Source organism: Alosa pseudoharengus, unplaced genomic scaffold, assembly GCF_046254945.1.
Source record: "Alosa pseudoharengus isolate Yale_2024_CS ecotype anadromous, Long Island Sound unplaced genomic scaffold, YU_APseudo_1.1 YU_APseudo_1.1_scf_13, whole genome shotgun sequence".
In the NCBI taxonomy this organism is placed as follows: Eukaryota; Metazoa; Chordata; class Actinopteri; order Clupeiformes; family Clupeidae; genus Alosa; species Alosa pseudoharengus.
This window is the reverse complement of record NW_027468598.1, coordinates 7,157,299-7,175,433: the sequence shown is the minus strand read 5'-3', so window position 1 is coordinate 7,175,433 and position 18,135 is coordinate 7,157,299. Positions and strand designations below refer to the sequence as shown.

At 45.6% G+C, this 18,135-nt stretch overlaps 3 protein-coding genes across 3 annotated transcripts; 2 read left to right on the top strand and 1 right to left on the bottom strand.

Annotated features, from left to right (window-relative positions):
* The first annotated feature begins 184 nt into the window (after nt 1-184).
* Nucleotides 185-3,952, top strand: LOC143122249 (extracellular calcium-sensing receptor-like). Its single transcript, XM_076283108.1, has 7 exons — nt 185-199; nt 439-602; nt 850-1,138; nt 1,279-2,100; nt 2,216-2,437; nt 2,623-2,746; nt 3,051-3,952. Exons 1-7 carry the CDS (start codon nt 185-187, stop codon nt 3,950-3,952), a joined length of 2,538 nt encoding a protein of 845 aa, XP_076139223.1.
* A 1,664-nt stretch (nt 3,953-5,616) lies between these two features.
* On the top strand, nt 5,617-9,195 carry olfcw1 (olfactory receptor C family, w1). Its single transcript, XM_076281964.1, has 6 exons — nt 5,617-5,693; nt 5,881-6,169; nt 6,425-7,237; nt 7,494-7,724; nt 7,893-8,016; nt 8,288-9,195. Exons 1-6 carry the CDS (start codon nt 5,617-5,619, stop codon nt 9,193-9,195), a joined length of 2,442 nt encoding a protein of 813 aa, XP_076138079.1.
* A 3,494-nt stretch (nt 9,196-12,689) lies between these two features.
* On the bottom strand, nt 12,690-17,676 carry LOC143121550 (extracellular calcium-sensing receptor-like). Its single transcript, XM_076281966.1, has 6 exons — nt 17,537-17,676; nt 17,098-17,389; nt 16,014-16,832; nt 15,555-15,785; nt 13,711-13,834; nt 12,690-13,588 (listed from the first exon to the last, which is right to left on the bottom strand). The coding sequence occupies exons 2-6, from the start codon at nt 17,353-17,355 to the stop codon at nt 12,690-12,692; spliced, it is 2,331 nt and encodes a 776-aa protein (XP_076138081.1). The 5' UTR covers nt 17,356-17,389; nt 17,537-17,676.
* Between the last annotated feature and the right edge of the window lie 459 nt (nt 17,677-18,135).

Genomic DNA, 18,135 nt, shown 5'->3' with positions numbered 1-18,135 from the left:
GTTGGCTGTTGCTTTTCAGAATATGTATTCAGGCAGAAGAGAGAGATGTACAGGTAGAGCAGCTACTGTCGGAACTGATTATCTTCAGAATCCAGGGGGCGACGATTCATAATATTATTGCAAACATTCGACAGGTCTTTCCATTGGGTCAGGTCCCTTGAGACAGGATTGGGTCTCTATAAGGATGTCAAGCAGAGCGGTAACAGTCCTATAAAGGTGGCGATCAATAGCATCAGATAGATTTTAGTAAGCCTGGACATGTGTGTTGTAGTGTGTATGTGTCTGTGTCTTTGTTAGCAGGGCCAATCGAATGCATTGTAAGATGCTGCATAATTTGTGATTTTTCTTTGTGCATCAAAGAGAATGCTGTACGATGTGTTCGCGTGTGCTAGGCTGGTAATCATCGGTGGGCTCCTATGGTCACATGTGTCTCTGCAGCCCCAGCAAACGCAGGAGTGCCGTCCCATCGGAAACCCCTCAGAGCTAGCGGTGCTGGTGAAGGAGGGAGCCGTGGTCCTGGGGGGTCTCTTCTCTCTGCACGACACGGTGCTGGAGTCAGTGCCGTCATTCACCTCACCACCAGCTCCAGCTCAGTGCTCTGGGTTGGTGGAATCCAACAAAAAAATCTTCTTCATATTTGTAACTGTTCTGTTCAGTGTAAAGTTCACCTGTGTAAAACACTTATATGAAGCTGTGTTCTAAAATGTTAAAAGAATGTTTTGTTATGTAAAACATGGGGTGTGTCAAAGGTGTTTCAGAACAGATATGTCATTGTCTAGGCTCGTAATGCTTGTGCTTGTAATGCTCGTAATGCTTCATAATTTCTGCTGTCTGCATGGTTCATTTCAGGTTTAACTTCAGGACATTTAGATGGATGCAGACTATGATATTTGCAATAGAGGAGATCAACAAAAATCCAAATCTTTTGCCAAACACCACGCTAGGATACCAGATATATGACTCCTGCAGCACCCCTTTCCAAGCCCTGCGCACAGCCATGGCTGTGACGAGGGGCCATCCGGGGGAGGGGAGCGTGGGCACACAGTGCAGGGGAACAGTGCCTGTGGTGATTGGGGATGGTGGGTCCACGCTCTCTCTGGTAGTGGCCAGATTCCTTGGGGTTTTTCATGTTCCACAGGTATGAAATCTTTGTTGAATTCAACAACACATCTTCAGTGGTGATCTATGCCTATTTTGCATGTTTTTTTCTCTCTCTCTCTCTTTTCTCTTACTGTCTCGTCTTGTCTCATCTCCCTCTCATTTCTGTTCTCTCCACAGGTAAGCTATTTCTCCAGCTGTGCCTGTCTGAGTAACAAAGTTGAGTTCCCTGCTTTCTTGAGAACCATGCCGAGCGATGTTTTCCAAGTAGATGCCCTGGCTCAGTTGGTGAAGCACTTTGGCTGGACGTGGGTTGGAGTAGTTGCTGGCGACGATGCCTATGGGCGAGGGGGTGCCCAGATATTTTCTGACGAGGTGAAGAAACTTGGAGCTTGTGTGGCCCTCCATGAGATAATTCCTAAGAACCACGCCAAGACCCAGATGGCCCACATCGTGGAGCGGATCCGAACATCTGGTACTCAAGTGGTGCTGCTGTTCGCCGTTGAGCAAGATGCTGGAGCGCTCCTCAGGGAGGCTCTGAGGCAGAACCTGACGGGCATCCAGTGGTTGGCCAGTGAGGCCTGGATCACCGCTGCCGTGCTCTCTACCCCACAGTTCCACTCCATCTTGCAGGGCTCCATGGGCTTTGCCATTCGGAAGGCTGATATCCCTGGACTCAAGTCCTTTCTGTTACGTTTGAACCCCTCATTTGACCCCCAGGACCCATTTTTTCCAATATTCTGGGAAAACCTATTTGGGTGTTCACTACATCATGGAGATGACATAGACACACCTGATAAACCACCATGCACAGGCTTGGAAGAGCTTGCAAGGACAGAAAACATTTATGTTGATGTTACTCAACTCAGAATCTCTTATAATGTCTATAAAGCAGTGTATACTATCGCTCATGCCCTGGAAACCATGGCCAAATGCGTGCCAGGCAAAGGGCTTCTTCATGAAGGGGCATGTCCTAACATGTCCACAATACAGCCATGGCAGGTTAGATCACCATTCTCTGTAAATTGCTTCTTTTTTGAGTGCCCCCCCCTCCCACTTGTGACCCCTCTTCCTCTCATCCATTTGCTCTGCCACCTTCCCTTATTTTCTCTGTTAGCTCCTGGAGTACCTGAAACAGGTGGAGTTCATTAATGACTTTGGTGAGGAAATGAAATTTGATGAGAATGGTGACCCAGTGGCGATGTATGATTTGATCAACTGGCAGCTGAATGCAGATGGAGAGGTGGAATATGTCACAGTGGGGAAATTTGATGAAACCACACAGAACAAACTAGAGATTGATGAAGAAGCCATACTCTGGACAGGGAAGACCAAAGACGTGAGTCTCGCATGTGTTTCAGTGTTCTCCCATATAATTCACTGTTTTTGATTCTGTTTCATTCAAAGTTTTTTTTGTTATTGTGTACAGCATTCCGTTTTCATTCTGTATAGCCATGTGCATTAGTGATGGAGGGTCTGACCGACTCTTTCACTGGTGTAGCGTGTCCCCTTTCTGCTCCCCAGGTCCCTCTCTCGGTGTGCAGTAAAGGCTGTCCCCCAGGCACTAGGAAAGCCATCAAACCCAATTTCCCTGTGTGCTGTTTTGACTGTATTTTGTGTGCAGCTGGGGAGATTAGCAATCAGACAGGTGAGTGACACACTGCTGCAGACACTTTATTCAGGTGACAGACTGTGTATCCTGTTTTGGAACTGTAAATGATAGACAAACATGTACAGAACTAGCACCTCAAAAAACCCTGGATTCTTTCTGAGCACATGTTAAATAGCTGAAACAGTGCTGTAAATGTACAGTATTCTGTTGTACATGGTGAATGTGTTGAAATTACTTTACATAGTCCATACCTTTTAAGATGCATGAATTATATATAATATATAATATATAATATATTGATTGTCAATTACATTTTGTCCTGTCACTTGTTTTGTCTTAGATGCCATAGAGTGCGAACAGTGTTTGCCTGGGTTCTGGTCCAATGCCAGGAGAGACACCTGTGTCCCCAAGCAGGTGGAGTTCCTATCATACACTGACACTATGGGCATCACTCTGATGGTAGTAGCACTCGTAGGCTTCTGCTGCACTCTCACAGTCATCCTGATTTTTGCCTGCAACCGCGGCACTCCCATTGTCAAAGCCAACAACTCCGAGCTCAGCTTCCTCATCCTGGTCTCTCTGGGCCTCTGTTTCCTCTGCGCCCTGCCCTTCATCGGAGAGCCCACCGCCTGGACCTGCATGCTGCGCCACACGGCCTTTGGAATCGCCTTCTCCCTCTGCATCTCCTCCATCCTCAGCAAGACGGTGGTGGTCCTCATGGCCTTCAGAGCCACGCTGCCCGGCAGCATGGTGATGAGGTGGTTCGGCCCCGTCCAGCAGAGGGTCATGATCTTTGCCGGGGCCACGGTGCAGGTGGTCATCTGTGGGGTCTGGCTGGCGGTAGCGCCTCCGACGCCAAGGACGCTCTCGAACCGGGAAAGCCTGCGGCTCATCCTGCTGTGTGACGAGGGCTCGGCGCTGGCCTTCTCGCTGGTGCTGAGTTACATTGGACTGCTGGCCAGCTTCTGCCTCCTGCTGGCCTTCCTGGCCCGGAAGCTGCCGGGCACTTTCAACGAGGCCAAGCTCATCACCTTCAGCATGGTGATATTCTTCGCCGTGTGGGTGGCCTTTGTCCCGGCCTATGTCAGCTCTCCAGGGAAGTACACCACCGCCACAGAAGTCTTCGCTATCCTCGCCTCCAGCTACAGCCTCCTGGCTTGCCTGTTTTTCCCCAAGTGCTACATCATTTTGCTGAAACCAGAGAAGAACACTAGAAAGCACATGATGGCTAAGACTACATAGGACAATAGAGGACAAAAGATACTAAGATGTCACAGTTTAAGCATACAATGTAAATATATAAAAAAATATATGTAATAAATGTTTGTATGTTGTATTAAACTGAACAATGATTAATGATTGGTTATTAAATGATTACCAGTAGAATGTTAAATGAATGTTCACTTGAGTACACCAGTACATCATGAGTACAGCAGTTTCTCACAAGTGGTGCTCATGCATTTTTGCCTTTTGTCCACAAAGCTCTGCTATTGCACAGCCGATTTTTACTAATTCAACAAAGCTCAACATGTTTCCAGTCTACTCCTAATGTATCAGCATGGCAGCATAGCCCACTCACATCCACCATATGCAGGACATCCATTTCAAATTAACTAGCATATCTATCCACATATGTGTTTTCATAAGTTTGGTATGGTTTGAAGGGATTTTCACCTGCAGATGTGTGCCTTCTTGGAGGTGTACAGTCTTATGATCTGTGAAAAATGCCCAGCTGGCTCTGATTAATGAATTCCCTATTCTGTGTAGCCTGTCAGCATGCAAACATCAACCCCCCCCCAATTGTTCCATTGGCCTCCCCTCTTGTTCCAAGTCATACACATGACCAGCTGTGACTGATTAGCCAGGGCTCATTATTTGTCGTTGTCTTCACCAGTCAGGGCAGGGAGAGACACAAGCTGCCCATGGTCCCCTCATGCGCAAGGGAACGTGATGGAAAACAGACCGGCCACAGGGACACGTGCCAAACTTGAAGCTAATGTCACTTAATGAAACCCTGCACTCAGTCATGATTGGACCTCTCAATGGCTCACTCCTAAACACACACGTGAAACTGCATACTTCAGCACACCCTCCTCATCACCTAGAGGTATTGTATTTACCCTGAGAACAGAGGCACAATGTGGGATAATGAACATGAATTGAAGACAGCTGCAGCCAATATTCTGAAAACATAGCTGTTGTTTTGAATTTAATGAGCAGAAAATGCACAAATATGAATGCCAGTCTTGATAGCTCAGCAACTGGCGATAGATGAACCAACTTCTTGCCAAAATGATCACAATGGTCACAACACAACAATGTTGCTTGTACAAGTTGACATTTATTCTGGATCAACATCGTTATCTCAACAAAACCTCTTTCAATATGTAAATCATCTCCATTTTCTTTTCTTTTTTATAAAGAGAAAAATGTTTATCCAGAAAGGCCCTGCTGTATACGGAAATACTAAATATTGTGAGTTTGTGACACGTGTTTATGTTCGTGTGTGTGTGTGTATGCTATGTGAGTACCACATGTTTGCGAGTAAATGTGTATGTTGACAGCCTACGTATGTGTCAGTGTAAACTATGCACTTGTGTGCGTGAGGGGATCTGCGCATGTCTGTATGCATGATGCCTCTTCCTTCTCCCCCATTTCATTTCCCTGAAGATGAGAACCTCATTAATTCCCACCAATAAAGGCTCACTGAAGAGGGGCCAGTGTTCAGAGCAGGGGGCAGTCTGGAGGTCCAGAGGCCCTGTATGGAGATGGCTTTGCTCCCCCCTGCTGTCCTGCTCCTCAGCCTCCTCTGCCCCAACCTGAGAGCAGCCAGTGGGGGATGCCAGCGTTGGAAGGACCTCGACTCCACCGTGGTGCACAAGGATGGGCACGTTGTCCTGGCCGGGATGTTCCCCATTCACTCCAAAGGAGTTGAACAAGAACTGACCTTCTCCAAAAAACCTAGCAAGAGGCGATGCCGGGGGTAAACAGTGCTCATACGCTCCGAGAGCACATTTTTTAGTTAATCCATCATCTCGTAATACTGTTGTAATGATTTGTTGTCTTGTTCCCTCTCTCAACCTTTCTCTTCTCGTTTATTCCATTTCTGTCACTCTGCATTTGTTGTTGTTGTGCATGAAATTATGAAATGACGAATGTCTTTCTGGCAGGTTTAATCTGCGGGTGTTCCGCTGGTCCCAGGCCATGGTGTACTTCATTGATGAGATCAATAGGAATCCCGCCTTGCTGCCCAACATTACACTGGGCTACAGGCTGTATGACACATGTGGAGTGGAGATGTTCTCTCTGAGGACAGCTCTGTCGGTAATCTCACAGCCCCTCAAGAGGAACGGAACAGGGGTGTGTGTGTCTCCCAGTGTCCCTCTCATAGTGGGAGATTCTGGATCCTCTCTGTCTATGGCCATCTCCAGGCTGCTCAATCTCTTCAAGGTTCCATTGGTGAGAGACAAACACAAATATGTGTGATATTTTTGTGTCCATGCAAAATGATACTATTACTTATGCAGAAATTGCCTCAAATAGGGTGTGATTTTTTAACCGTAACTTGCTCTCTCTCTCTCTCTCTCTCTCTCTCTCTGTCTCACACTCTCTCTCTCTCTGTCTCACACTCTCTCTCTTGCTATTTGTTTGTTTGTCTCTTTCTCTGTCCTTGTTTCAATCTCTCTCAATCTTTATTCATCCTCTTTTCTTTAGGTGAGTTACTTTGCATCCTGTGCTTGCCTGAGTGACAAAAGCCAGTTTCCATACTTTTTCCGGACCATCCCAAGTGATGTGAACCAGGCGAGGGCCCTTGCCTATTTGGTCAAGCACTTCGGCTGGACCTGGGTGGGAACCATGGGGGCAGACGATGACTACGGGCGCATGGGCATCGATATGTTCACGGCCGAAGTAACTCGTCTGGGCGTGTGTGTGGCGTACCGCATCACCATCCCTAAGCTCCCCTCCCGACAGCAGCTGCAGGAGATTGTGGGAATCATCCGGGACTCCACAGCTCAAGTGGTGGTGGCCTTTGCCATCGAGGAGGACATTGAGCCTGTAGTGAAGGAGATGGTGTCCCAGAATGTGACGGGAAAGCAGTGGGTGGCCAGCGAGGCCTGGGTCACGTCCACTCTCATCTCCACCCGGGAGAACTACCCCTCTCTCAGCGGCACCATCGGCTTTGCCATCCGCCGGGCAGAGATCCCGGGCCTGAAGCATTTCCTGCAGAACCTCAGACCTCTGGGCAGTCCCTACAACCCGTTTGTCCGGGAATTCTGGGAAACACAGTTCCAGTGCTCCTTCAACACCACACTTCCCGCTGCCTCTATGGCTGACCCCGTGCCTTACACTAAGACCTGCACGGGCAGGGAGAGTGTACAAGACACAGACAGCATTTACAATGACGTGTCTCAGCTCAGAGTCACGTATAATATGCACAAGGCCGTGTATGCTGTGGCACATGCTCTGCACAACTTACTGACTGACCACAACTCATCCATCTCAATCCATAGTCTCCATCCATGGCAGGTGGGAGATGTACAACTGGACTTTTATGTGCTATGCAAATATGTGTTATTCATGATGATTATGTTTGTGATTTTACTATAAGTGTGTGTTAATTGCCTTATTAAGCATAATGGATTCTGCTCTAAGACTGTAAAGCTACTCTTAATGCAGGAATGTGTTTTACCTGTTTGTTTCCTGCATGTATCAAGTTGCATATTTACTGTATGTGTTCTGTTCTGTATTCCTTATGGCATTATTTGCCATTATTTCCCCCCAGGTGGTTCAGTACTTGCGTACGGTGAACTACACAAACCTCTTTGGTGACACGGTGCATTTTGATGAGAACGGAGACCCTGCGGGTGCGTATGACATTGTGAACTGGCAGACAGGCTCCCCTGGTGGGCCTGTGGAGTATGTGACCGTCGGCAGATTTGACTCTAGTCTGCCTCCCACACAGCAGCTGCTGCTGAACTCCGACGGCATCATCTGGTATGGGGGAACCAGAGAGGTGAGCAGCAGCAGGACGACGTGTCATTCACACATCGTGCTGTATGAACAGTTTGCTTCATGAACAGTGTTCTGTGTTTTGAAATGTAATGTTATTAATGTGCTATATTACCTCTCCTTTGTTCTTCTTTCATGCAACACTTAAAATGTCTGGTGTTATTATGCATAGGTCCCCAAGTCCGTTTGCTCTGCCAGTTGTCAACATGGCTTCAGAAAGGCCACGAGGGAAGGCCTCCCTGTGTGCTGTTATGACTGTGTTCCGTGTGCAGAGGGCACCATAACAAATGAAACAGGTAAGGACAGAAATCACTCAAGCAACAGGACAATTCCTCCTTGCCTGAGCAAAGACATACACACATGTGCATGCACACACACACACACACACACACAGTCTCTGTCATGAATCGTTTCTTTTTTATAAATGAGACGTGAATAATTTTTGAAAATAATAATTTAGTGACTTGTAAGCCTATATTAGTCTCATTTCAGTGTTTTTCATTCAGTTTTTCATTTCATTCAGTGTTTATCATTGTTCACGTAAAGTAAGACCCTTTGACTCTATAGACCAGCCTGAATGCACTCCCTGTCCTGCTGACTTCTGGTCCAACGCCCTGAGAGACGCCTGCGTGCACAAGCAGATTGAGTTCCTGTCCTACACCGAGGCCTTCGGCATGGCTCTGGCAGCCACGGCCATCCTGGGCGCCGCGTTCACGCTGGCGGTGGCGGCCGTCTTCCTGCGCCACCACAATACGCCCATCGTCCGCGCCAACAACTCGGAGCTGAGCTTCCTGCTGCTGCTCTCGTTGGGCCTGTGCTTCCTGTGCGCGCTCACCTTCCTCGGCCGACCCTCGCCCTGGGCCTGCCCGCTGCGCCGGACCTCCTTCGGCCTGAGCTTCGCGCTCTGCCTCTCCTGCCTGCTCTGCAAGACCCTCGTGGTGCTCATGGCCTTCCGGGCCACGCTGCCCGGTGACAATTCGGCCCGCTGGTTCCGGCGTCCGCAGCAGCGTCTGAGCGTGCTCCTCTGCTCCTCGCTGCAGGTGGTCCTCTGTGCCGTGTGGCTGGCCAGAGCACCGCCGTACCCCATCAGGAACACGTGGCTGTACCGAGACAGGATCATCCTGGAGTGTCACATGGGCTCGGTGGCGCTGTTCTGCTGTGTGCTGGGCTACATTGGCTGCCTCGCTGCTTTTTGTTTCATTCTGGCTTTTCTGGCTCGTAAACTACCTGATAACTTTAATGAAGCCAAATTTATCACATTCAGTATGCTGATATTCTGTGCTGTCTGGATCACTTTTATTCCTGCTTATGTCAGCTCTCCAGGGAAGTTTACTGTAGCTGTGGAGATATTTGCTATTTTGGCATCTAGTTTTGGTGTTCTTTTATGTATATTTGTCCCTAAATGTTACATAATCATATTTCTGCCAGAACATAACACAAAGAAGTTCATCATGTCACAAAAAGGAGGTCGATGAGATATTCATTTCCATAAAATATGCATAAATGGTTGAAAAGCTGGAAATAGCTAAACGTTATTTTATGTTTCAGTCCTGCCCATGTGTAATGTATCTGTCTTCTTTGAAAGACAGTAAGGAGTAGTAGAGTGGTGCAAGAGTGTAATGTGTATTTATCTGTTCTGAAGTGTGTGTGCACTCTGACCACCAGAGGGCGCAGAAGTTCCAGGGAATTCTATTACAGTTTTTTACAACTGTTTACACACGTTTTCAAAACTCTGTGTCTATTTTTCAAAACTCCACACACAAAACCAACAATTGCTCACACAAAATGCAAAATGCCTCAAATCTCCAGCAAAATGACACACAACATTCAAAATGTCATAAACACATCTTTAAATCAAACATTCGCCTCACATTACATACACTTTTGTCATAATATGACATTTTGGATACATCATGTACACACTGTTGCTCAAAACCGCTCTTCTGTCTTTCATAGGCTTTATGTATTTCCATACAATAATGAAAGTTATGGTATCTACAGAGAGAAGTTGAAATACACAGTAAAAATGCAAGCAATATTGAAACCAAAAAATAGTGTTTTTTTCCAAATAATTTGCTGTTGTGAATACAGTATTTTACAGCCAACAAGAACAAAGCAAAGCAAAATAGACCACCAGATGAGGCAATGACCACCAGATGTACATGGAGTTCTGAAAAAGCTGATTTTGCCTATGGAAATGACTGACTACTATCAAATTACTTTGAATGATTACATTTTTCCAAAGAAAAGTGTGTGTGTGTGTGTGTGTGTGTGTGTGTGTGTGTGTGTGTGTGTGTGTGTGTGTGTGTGTGTGTGTGTTTGTCTGTATGTGTGTGTGTGGGGGGGGGGGGTGTATGTATTCATAGGTCTATAGAAAAATGACACAAAAACACAAAAAAGACACATAAATATAGTAAAAAAGACAAGTTTTACTGTACATAAAGTCGACTTTTTGTAGAACATTCCTTTCAAAGTATCTGCATTGGTTCTGAAATCCTCTAGGGCCAGATTGAAAGGGTCCATACCTACATATAGAATATCTATTTATAGGCCTATACTAAGGCAATGACTGGATGGTGTTCCGTAAAGTAATGAGTGTTTACACATGTGAAGAGAGAGAGTGAAGCACTGGTGATTTAGTGTGGCATTTTGATGGGTTGTGTTTGAAAAATGAAATCAAGTTACTTCCTGTTCGATTTTTGTGTGTTAAGTAGAAAATTGTGTGTGGTGTTTTGCAAAATGTGTTTTAGTCAATTGAAAACTGAGTCAAACACTGAGAATTAGATTGGTTTTGCAGATTTGGTGTGGGGTTATGATGTTTGGAAGACATGATTAGAAAATTGTGTGACAAGCAAAGATTTAGTGTGTAAGCATTTGAAAAAAAAACTGTAAACAACATTCTCACAAGACACTTGGAGGATGTGCACTGAGTGACCCATGGACAAGTCCTGTAAAGAGTCAACAAATGGCTCGTTTGTTTGATAAAGAAAAGTCTATTATACTTGTGGATCTGCATTTGGTCAAAAGCTGAACTAAGTTGCTAGTGCAAGCACTTAAAGATGATTTAGTTGAAAAAGGAAAGATTCTAATAAGAAGAATTTAAAATATTAATGTATGAAAGTGTAAGGAGATTTGTGTTTCTGAGAAATGACTTGTAAGAATGATTTATTATGATTTTATAGGCCATTTTCCCTGCTCTCTAATGTAATTGTAGAATATTCCCTCTTAGTACAAAGAAAATATGATAATTGTGAGCCAAATTGGCTCCACAAGGAACAGTAATTTGGCTATTACCTCAGCCAACTTGTGAACCGCTGCATGAAAATATGTACAAACAACACCAATGTAATACCACCAAATCTCCTTTGCCTTGTGTATGCTGGTTCATCAGGGACGCGTGTATGACATCTAAGACCTTCACCCACTCCCCCGCCCCTCTCTCTATAAATCAGAGTGTTGTAATGCCAATGATGATGGCACACAATAATCAGCTGTCTGTCTCACTGTTCAAGCACAGAAGCACAGCCACATAATGTGTGTAAGCGCTGATCTGTCACAGTCTCGTATCCCCAGTGACGGTGGCAGTGATGGATGGCCTGTGAGTGCGGGCCTGCTTTGGGGGGACCGGCCCGGTGGAGGCGGAGCGGAGGCCGTTCCTACAGGCACGTCGGAGGCGAGGAGGGGGCCAGGCCGCTTGACAGCTCACACCTCCTGATGTGTTGGGAAAATGACTGCGGCTCAGAAAACAGCCCCAGGCTGTCTGCACAGCCCATGCCAGCTCTGCTAATGAGTTTTAATAACTCGTTCAGCATGTTCATCACACTCTAGACACCCTCTAAACTCCAACCCCTCCCACTAGACCTCACGTAGCAAAGGTGTGTGTGTGTGTGTGTGTGTGTGTGTGTGTGTAGGTGTGTAGAGAGAGAGCAAAAATATACTATGATATGTCTATTGTCTATATTTATTGATGCTTGGTCTGTCAGTTAAGTATACTATTATTATTATCTAAAAAGTACAGGGACAAAAAATACCTGGTTGTTTACTTTCATAATTTCTGTTTTACTGTATTTCATTATGTTAGGATAAATGTGTGTTATGTCACAACTCCAGTTATATTAAATCGAGCAAAGTCAAGAAACGCAGTTTGAGTATAGAATGGATTCATTCCTCTGCTGTTCTTGGAGGGGGCTGCTTTGCTGATCGCCACAGAACACTTGGTTTGTCTGTGTTGCGCCCTTCTGGCTCCCACCAGATACAGTGTCGCTCCAGGCGGCACAATGGGCTCATTGGGGGTCATCTCACTGGGCCTTTTGTCTGCTGGGGTTTATCTAGTGATGGCACTGAGGTCACACAAGATCGTGGACACTCATAATAACAAGCAGCTCCCTGAGGAAGGCCAGTCGACAGTGGACTGGCCAGATGATGACTGAGTGGAGGTGGAGTGTTGAACGAGAGGTCTGTTTAGTGTGTGTGTGAGTGGTGTGTGATTAGAAGCCAGAACATTGCAGAGGAAGATAACTGGTGTAGTGTGTGGACATGGTTCTCACGGTTGAAACATTGGTTTGCACATGAACACTTTTGTTCATTTGTTTGAGGGAAGAGTTACAGTTCTGGCAAAGAGAAATATTGTTTTTGTAACATGTGGCACCATTTACAATTGTGTGGTTGCAGAGAGAAAAATGGGGCAGTTGACATTCTCACAAATCATTATATTTTACTAAAGCATCACAAGTACAAGAAAGTCTGACAAACATAACCCAAAACAAATATATGTCACTATGACAGATGAATGAGATTTATGGTATGGAATTTAGCAGACACTTTTGTTTATAGTGACTTACAGAATATGAACATTACAGAGAATTAACAGTAAACAGTTGTCAATTAAGCCTGCATTAGTCAGCAAATTAGTAGACCATTTTGAAGAATGACAAGAAGTAGAAAAAGTGCATTTTAACAGAGCGTATCGTCATTTGGCCATCATGCTTTTCTTGGTATTTTTATGTGGTTGGAACAGAATGATGTAACATTTTGGTGCAAAAATGCATAAAAGCAGCCCATAGCTGGAGGCCAGGATGGCAAAAATTTCCACAGCAACGGTGTACTTTCCTGGTGAGCTCACATAGGCTGGGACAAATGCTATCCACACAGCGCAAAATATCAACATGCTGAAGGTGATGAACTTGGCCTCATTAAAATTGTCAGGGAGCCTCCTGGCAAAGAAAGCCAGTAGAAAACAGACAGTTGCCAGCAGACCAATGTAGCCCAGCAAAGCAGCAAACCCAGCCAGCGAGTGGGCTGCACACTCCAGGACCACCGTGGCACTGCGGATGGTGGCTTTGTTTTGCGAGGGCAGTGGAGGGTCCAGCGTAAGCCAGAGCACACACACCAGCACCTGGATCAAGGTGCACACACAGATCCCTATCCTCTGCTGTGCCGGCCCAAAGTAGCGCACCAGGTTACTGCCCGGTAGTGTGGCCCGGAAGGCTACAAGGACCACCACTGTCTTACTGAGGATGCATGAAATGCACACCACGAAAGTCACCCCGAAGAGGGTGTGTCTCAGCATGCAGGACCAGGCCAACGGCCGGCCGATGAAGGACATGGCACACAGGAAGCAGAGGATGAGGGACAGCAGCAGGAGGAAGCTCAGCTCGGAGTTGTTGGCACGGACCAGGGGTGTGTCCCTGTGGCGGATGAAGGTCACAAGGACGGCAGATGTTAGTAGCGCTCCGGATATTGAAAGAGCCGTCAGAACAATCCCCATTGGCTCCTGGAAGGAGAGAAACTCCTCTTGCTTTAGGACACATTCTGTCCTCAGGTTGTTGGACCAGAAGTGCTCTGGGCATCTTATGCATTCAGTTGCACCTTGATGGAATAGTAGATAAAAGACAACAAATACAACAATACATTGAATATTATGTGAGCAGTGTAATTCACAAACTTATGAGAAAGTAAGAATGAATGTTTATGTGACAAAAGAATTGTACCCGTTTCATTACTGATTTCCCCATCTGGACATTGTACACAGTCGAAACAGCAGACTGGTCTTCCCTTTTGCTGAGCCTTCCTGGCTCCAGGAGTGCAAGGGGTGCTGCATACTGACACGGGTATCTGCAGAGGAACAGTGAAAGGCCCTGCTACTGACTATATAAAATATGCTGCTCAAAAAAATTAAGGGAACACTTCAATCTTACACTGAATCGGTACTCTGACACTGTTTGACACTGTAAAACCTTTGAGGCGAGCGTTTTATTTTGCAAGAACTGTAAGACATTCTGTGAATGTAGTTTAAGAATGGAGAAAAGGGTGGAAGGTTTCAATAAATGTGTTTTTAACAATTGTGGTCCTTTTTTTTTTGAGCAGTGTATTTTCATGAAGAAAAAATGGGCCTTTCAGGTTTCTAAATTTTTCATCATGTTGCTTTAGGTGATTCATGGGACAACTTTTTGAGCAATGTTGAGGGTAACCACATAACCGGTTCCATGTGTTCCTATTGGATGATCATGTTGCCTACTGATGATTCAAGTTCTCAAGAATAAGTTGCCTAATAAAAGCATAAATAAGTTGCCCAATATTAACGTGAACATGCCAGAAAAACAACCCTTGCAGAAAATTCATGTTTCTGGCAAACAATTGCCACAAATTTGCAGCAAGGTCATATTTCCACAAGCAAATGAGGTTTCTGGCAAACAGTTGTGGTTAACTTTTGGCAATGTTGCAGCAAATTTGCAGCAATGTCATATGCAAATTAGATTTGTCGTCAGAAGTTCACTGGAAGTTTCCCATTATTGGCAAAGTGTGGTGGCAAATCACTGGCCAACACATTTGGCACTAGTGGCAAACTTCTCATTATTGCCAGAACTTTGCTGGACGTTTGCCTGTAGTGGCCAACATTGGCAAACTTCTGGCAATATTTTTCTAGTGAACTCATTTGTTTCCCACAAATCACCCACAAGTGAGCTGCAAATCTGCCGCAAAAATTTTGTTTTTGTAAGGGAATACTCAGGAACATTGCTCAGCAACATTGCTCAGAAAGGACACACCACAGTCTAAGTTGTCCAGTTCTACCAAAAACAGACTAACTTTTAAGTGTGGGTGATCAAGTAACCACGTGGTTCAGTAAGTGGGTTGGTGTGAGAGAGAGAGGGAGTGTGTGTGTGTGTGTATGTGTGCGTGTGTGTGTGTGCATGTGTGTGTGTGTGTGTGTGCGTGTGTGTGTGTGTGTGTGTGTGCGCGCGCATGGGTGTGTGTAACCTACACGTTACTCAGCACTGGATCTTCCTGAATCTCAATATTCTGATCACAACGAGTCTGGGCAAGTTACTAAGTCAGCACCAGTCAGAGGCTACATTCATTTTTTTTGCATTTTTATGGTGTATGGTTAAGCAAAAATATTTGGCAGTGTTTTTAAACTACAAAAATACACACCTATAAAGTATTTTGATACAAAATACGAAGCCATTTTCTTCAACCTGATAAAATACAAATTACAAAATACTATGTTGTATTTGAAATATGTATTTCAAATACATGTATTATAAATTCTGTCCATCCCTGTCTTATTTTTTGTGAAATAAATCCATATTTATTCCCTCAGGCATTCTTTGGACCGTTTTCTCTCCAGTGGGTTCTCGGGTGTTGGCTTAATATGTCTTTATAAATTGTATAAACATATTCATATCTTTCTAATGTAAACAGACTCTCCTGAGTACAACAGAGTCTCTCTTTGTTCTTTTCTAATTTCTCTGTGTTTAACAGACAACATACGCTTGGTTAAATGGCTGCTTTGGCTGTCAAAACCCATTTTTGTACTCGTTAGCTGACATTTTACCTTGCTGGTCCATCCACCACCCCACACCACTTTGGAGAGGTCCAGCTGGAGTTTCTGACCCGGCCCTCGGCTGGAGTCATACTGCCCCACCTTCACAAACTCAGCTTTGCCTCCATCACCTATGTGCCAGTTGATGATGTCATATGAGGCAGAGGGGTCTCCATTCATATCAAAGTTTACAGTATCTCCCAGATGTGTTGTAAAATTCACCTTCTTCAAGTAGTGAAGGAGCTCCAAATATGGATTAAAAACACATAGAGAGAGAGAAAGACAAACAACCATGCTCACAGGGGGGAGAGAGAGAGGGAGAAAGAGGTGCAAAGAGGAGGAAGAGAGAGAGAGAGAACATAATATTTTTAATTCACTGAGCAGCAGGCTACAATCCAAACTAAAGCAAAAATGGTCATATGACTGATGAGATGGCAGGAAAAAGTAATAAAGTTAGAGTGCCTGCCCTACCTGTTTTGGTGTAATCTTTTTGACATTGGGACATGTCCCATTTTGAAATGGCCCCTGGCCTGGTGGGCAAGCAAGCATGTCCTGAATTGCATGGGCAACAGCATACACAGCCTTGTACACATTGTAGCTCACTCTAAGCTGAGTCACATCTGAGTATAAGCTGGCCTTCTCCTCCACGCTCTCTGTGCCTGTGCAACGGGGCCTGTTGTCTCCAGAGGAGGAGTTTCCCTCCAGCGAGCACTCAAACAGCGTCTCCCAGAACTCTCTCACTAACGGCTCAGTCCTCGAGCCCGCCGGCTTGATGCTGGTGAGGAAAGAGCCCAAGCCTGGAATGTGGGCCTTCCTCAGAGCGAAGCCCAGTGTCCCCACCAACGAGGGCAGATTCTGAGGAGTTGAAATGTCAAACGACGTTACCCAGCCTTCAGTGCCGATCCACTGCCTGTCACTGATGTTCTGCCTCACCACCTCCTCCAGGAGCACTTGTGCATCAGTGCTGATGGCAAAGATGACCACCACCCTCGCTGTGGACAGGCGAATGGTCTCCATGATGTGCCTTATCCTCTGGGGGTTGTGGGCTTTGGGGATGACTTGGCTGAACTCGACACATACGTTGGAGCCCTGCAGCTCCTTCAGGAGCAGCTGCACACCGTAGCGGCTGTAATCGTCATCTCCGAACACGACCCCGATCCACGCCCAGCCCAGCAACTGCAGCAGATGGGCAAGCTCTTTGGCCTGGAAGGCATCGCTGGGGACGGTGCGAAAGAAGTTTGGGTACTTCTGTCGGTCACTCAAACATGCACAGGAGGCAAAGTAGCTGACCTAAAGAGGATAGATATAATCTACAAAAGAATAATGTACTGGAAATATTTCATTTTTAACTTGCATCTGCAATTACTTTCATTCTGTGCTTGTTGTAAATACACAACATATTTTTCCACTATGGATCAATAGCCTGTTAAAATAAAAGCAGCATAAAAACAACTTAAATATAATTGAGTCCATTCATAGTTCCAGAGTAAAATATAATCTATAATTACAGTGAGCAGAGAGAATAAACAGTTATCAGCATTGTACCCTAACTCACCATAGGGATGTTGAAAATATCCAGAGTCCGGGCAACTGCAAGGGAGCCAGACGACCTGGCATCACCGATGATGATGGGCACCTGAGGGCTGCCAGTGCAGCTGGAACCCCAGACCGCAGCCTCCTGCCCCGTCACCATGGCCAGCGCAGCCCCGACTGTCGTCTGCTCCTGCAGGCAGGTGTCGAATGCCAGGTACCCCAGAGTGAGGTTTGGCAGCAAAATAGGGCTACGGTTTATCTCCTTAATGGTAAACACCATAGTCTGAAGCCAGCGATAGTGCCGTAAGATGAACCTGCAAAGAAATCAAGACTTACAGTACTTTATATATAAAGATAGAGGTCAACCCTCTGCACAATTGCACATCAAAATATGCAAGGTTCAGAGTTTTATATAAATGTAGAATTTGATAGTAGAATACAGTTTGTTTTTTCCGCCTTACTTTTGACATGCAGCATTGCTCACTTGGCCTTTGAACGTCAGATCAAGCTTAGGTGCCAAGGCATTAACAGGAAACAGCCCCCCAATGATCACATCTCCGTCCTTGTAGAGACTATTAGACACAGTCTTCCACTGTAAATGACAGGCAGGCTCCTCACCACCCACCTGGCCCTGACCACAGAGGACCAACAGCAAGCAGAGACCAACACTTACACCCATCCCCTACACGTCACCTACAACAGAGAAAGACAAATGGCAAACGAAGGGCCTGACATCCCCTCACAGAGAGAGGCAAGAGAAAGGGAGAGCCTGCTTAAGAAGAGGCAAACTTGCCCAAAGCAAACAAGCCAAATCCCTTAGTGTGGGTGAATGAGTACACAGGAGCACAGGTACTGTAAGTGGGCTGGGTGGAGATAATTGATCAAAGCCCAGATGAAAAAAGAAACAAAACAAAAACACTCAGCTATTACTTTACCTCAATTCATGTGGGACACGGAGGTCTTGCTACAGTAGATATAGTATTTGATAGTATAATTCGGTTTTCTGTTGGTACTTCAAATATATAACTATGTAAGATGACATGAATTGCCTGTTTTTAGG

Coding starts and splice junctions, on each gene's coding strand:
- olfcw1 (XM_076281964.1), top strand. CDS start 5,617: ATGTTCCCCATTCACTCCAAAGGAGTTGAACAAGAACTGACCTTCTCC. Junction 6,170..6,424: donor ATCTCTTCAAGGTTCCATTG/GTGAGAGACAAA, acceptor TCTTTTCTTTAG/GTGAGTTACTTTGCATCCTG. Junction 8,017..8,287: donor CACCATAACAAATGAAACAG/GTAAGGACAGAA, acceptor TTGACTCTATAG/ACCAGCCTGAATGCACTCCC.
- LOC143121550 (XM_076281966.1), bottom strand. CDS start 17,355: ATGGTGTTTACCATTAAGGAGATAAACCGTAGCCCTATTTTGCTGCCA. Junction 16,833..17,097: donor ATATTTTCAACATCCCTATG/GTGAGTTAGGGT, acceptor TATCCTCTTTAG/GTCAGCTACTTTGCCTCCTG. Junction 15,786..16,013: donor AAAAGATTACACCAAAACAG/GTAGGGCAGGCA, acceptor CCATATTTGGAG/CTCCTTCACTACTTGAAGAA.
- LOC143122249 (XM_076283108.1), top strand. Junction 603..849: donor GCTCCAGCTCAGTGCTCTGG/GTTGGTGGAATC, acceptor GGTTCATTTCAG/GTTTAACTTCAGGACATTTA. Junction 1,139..1,278: donor GGGTTTTTCATGTTCCACAG/GTATGAAATCTT, acceptor TTCTCTCCACAG/GTAAGCTATTTCTCCAGCTG.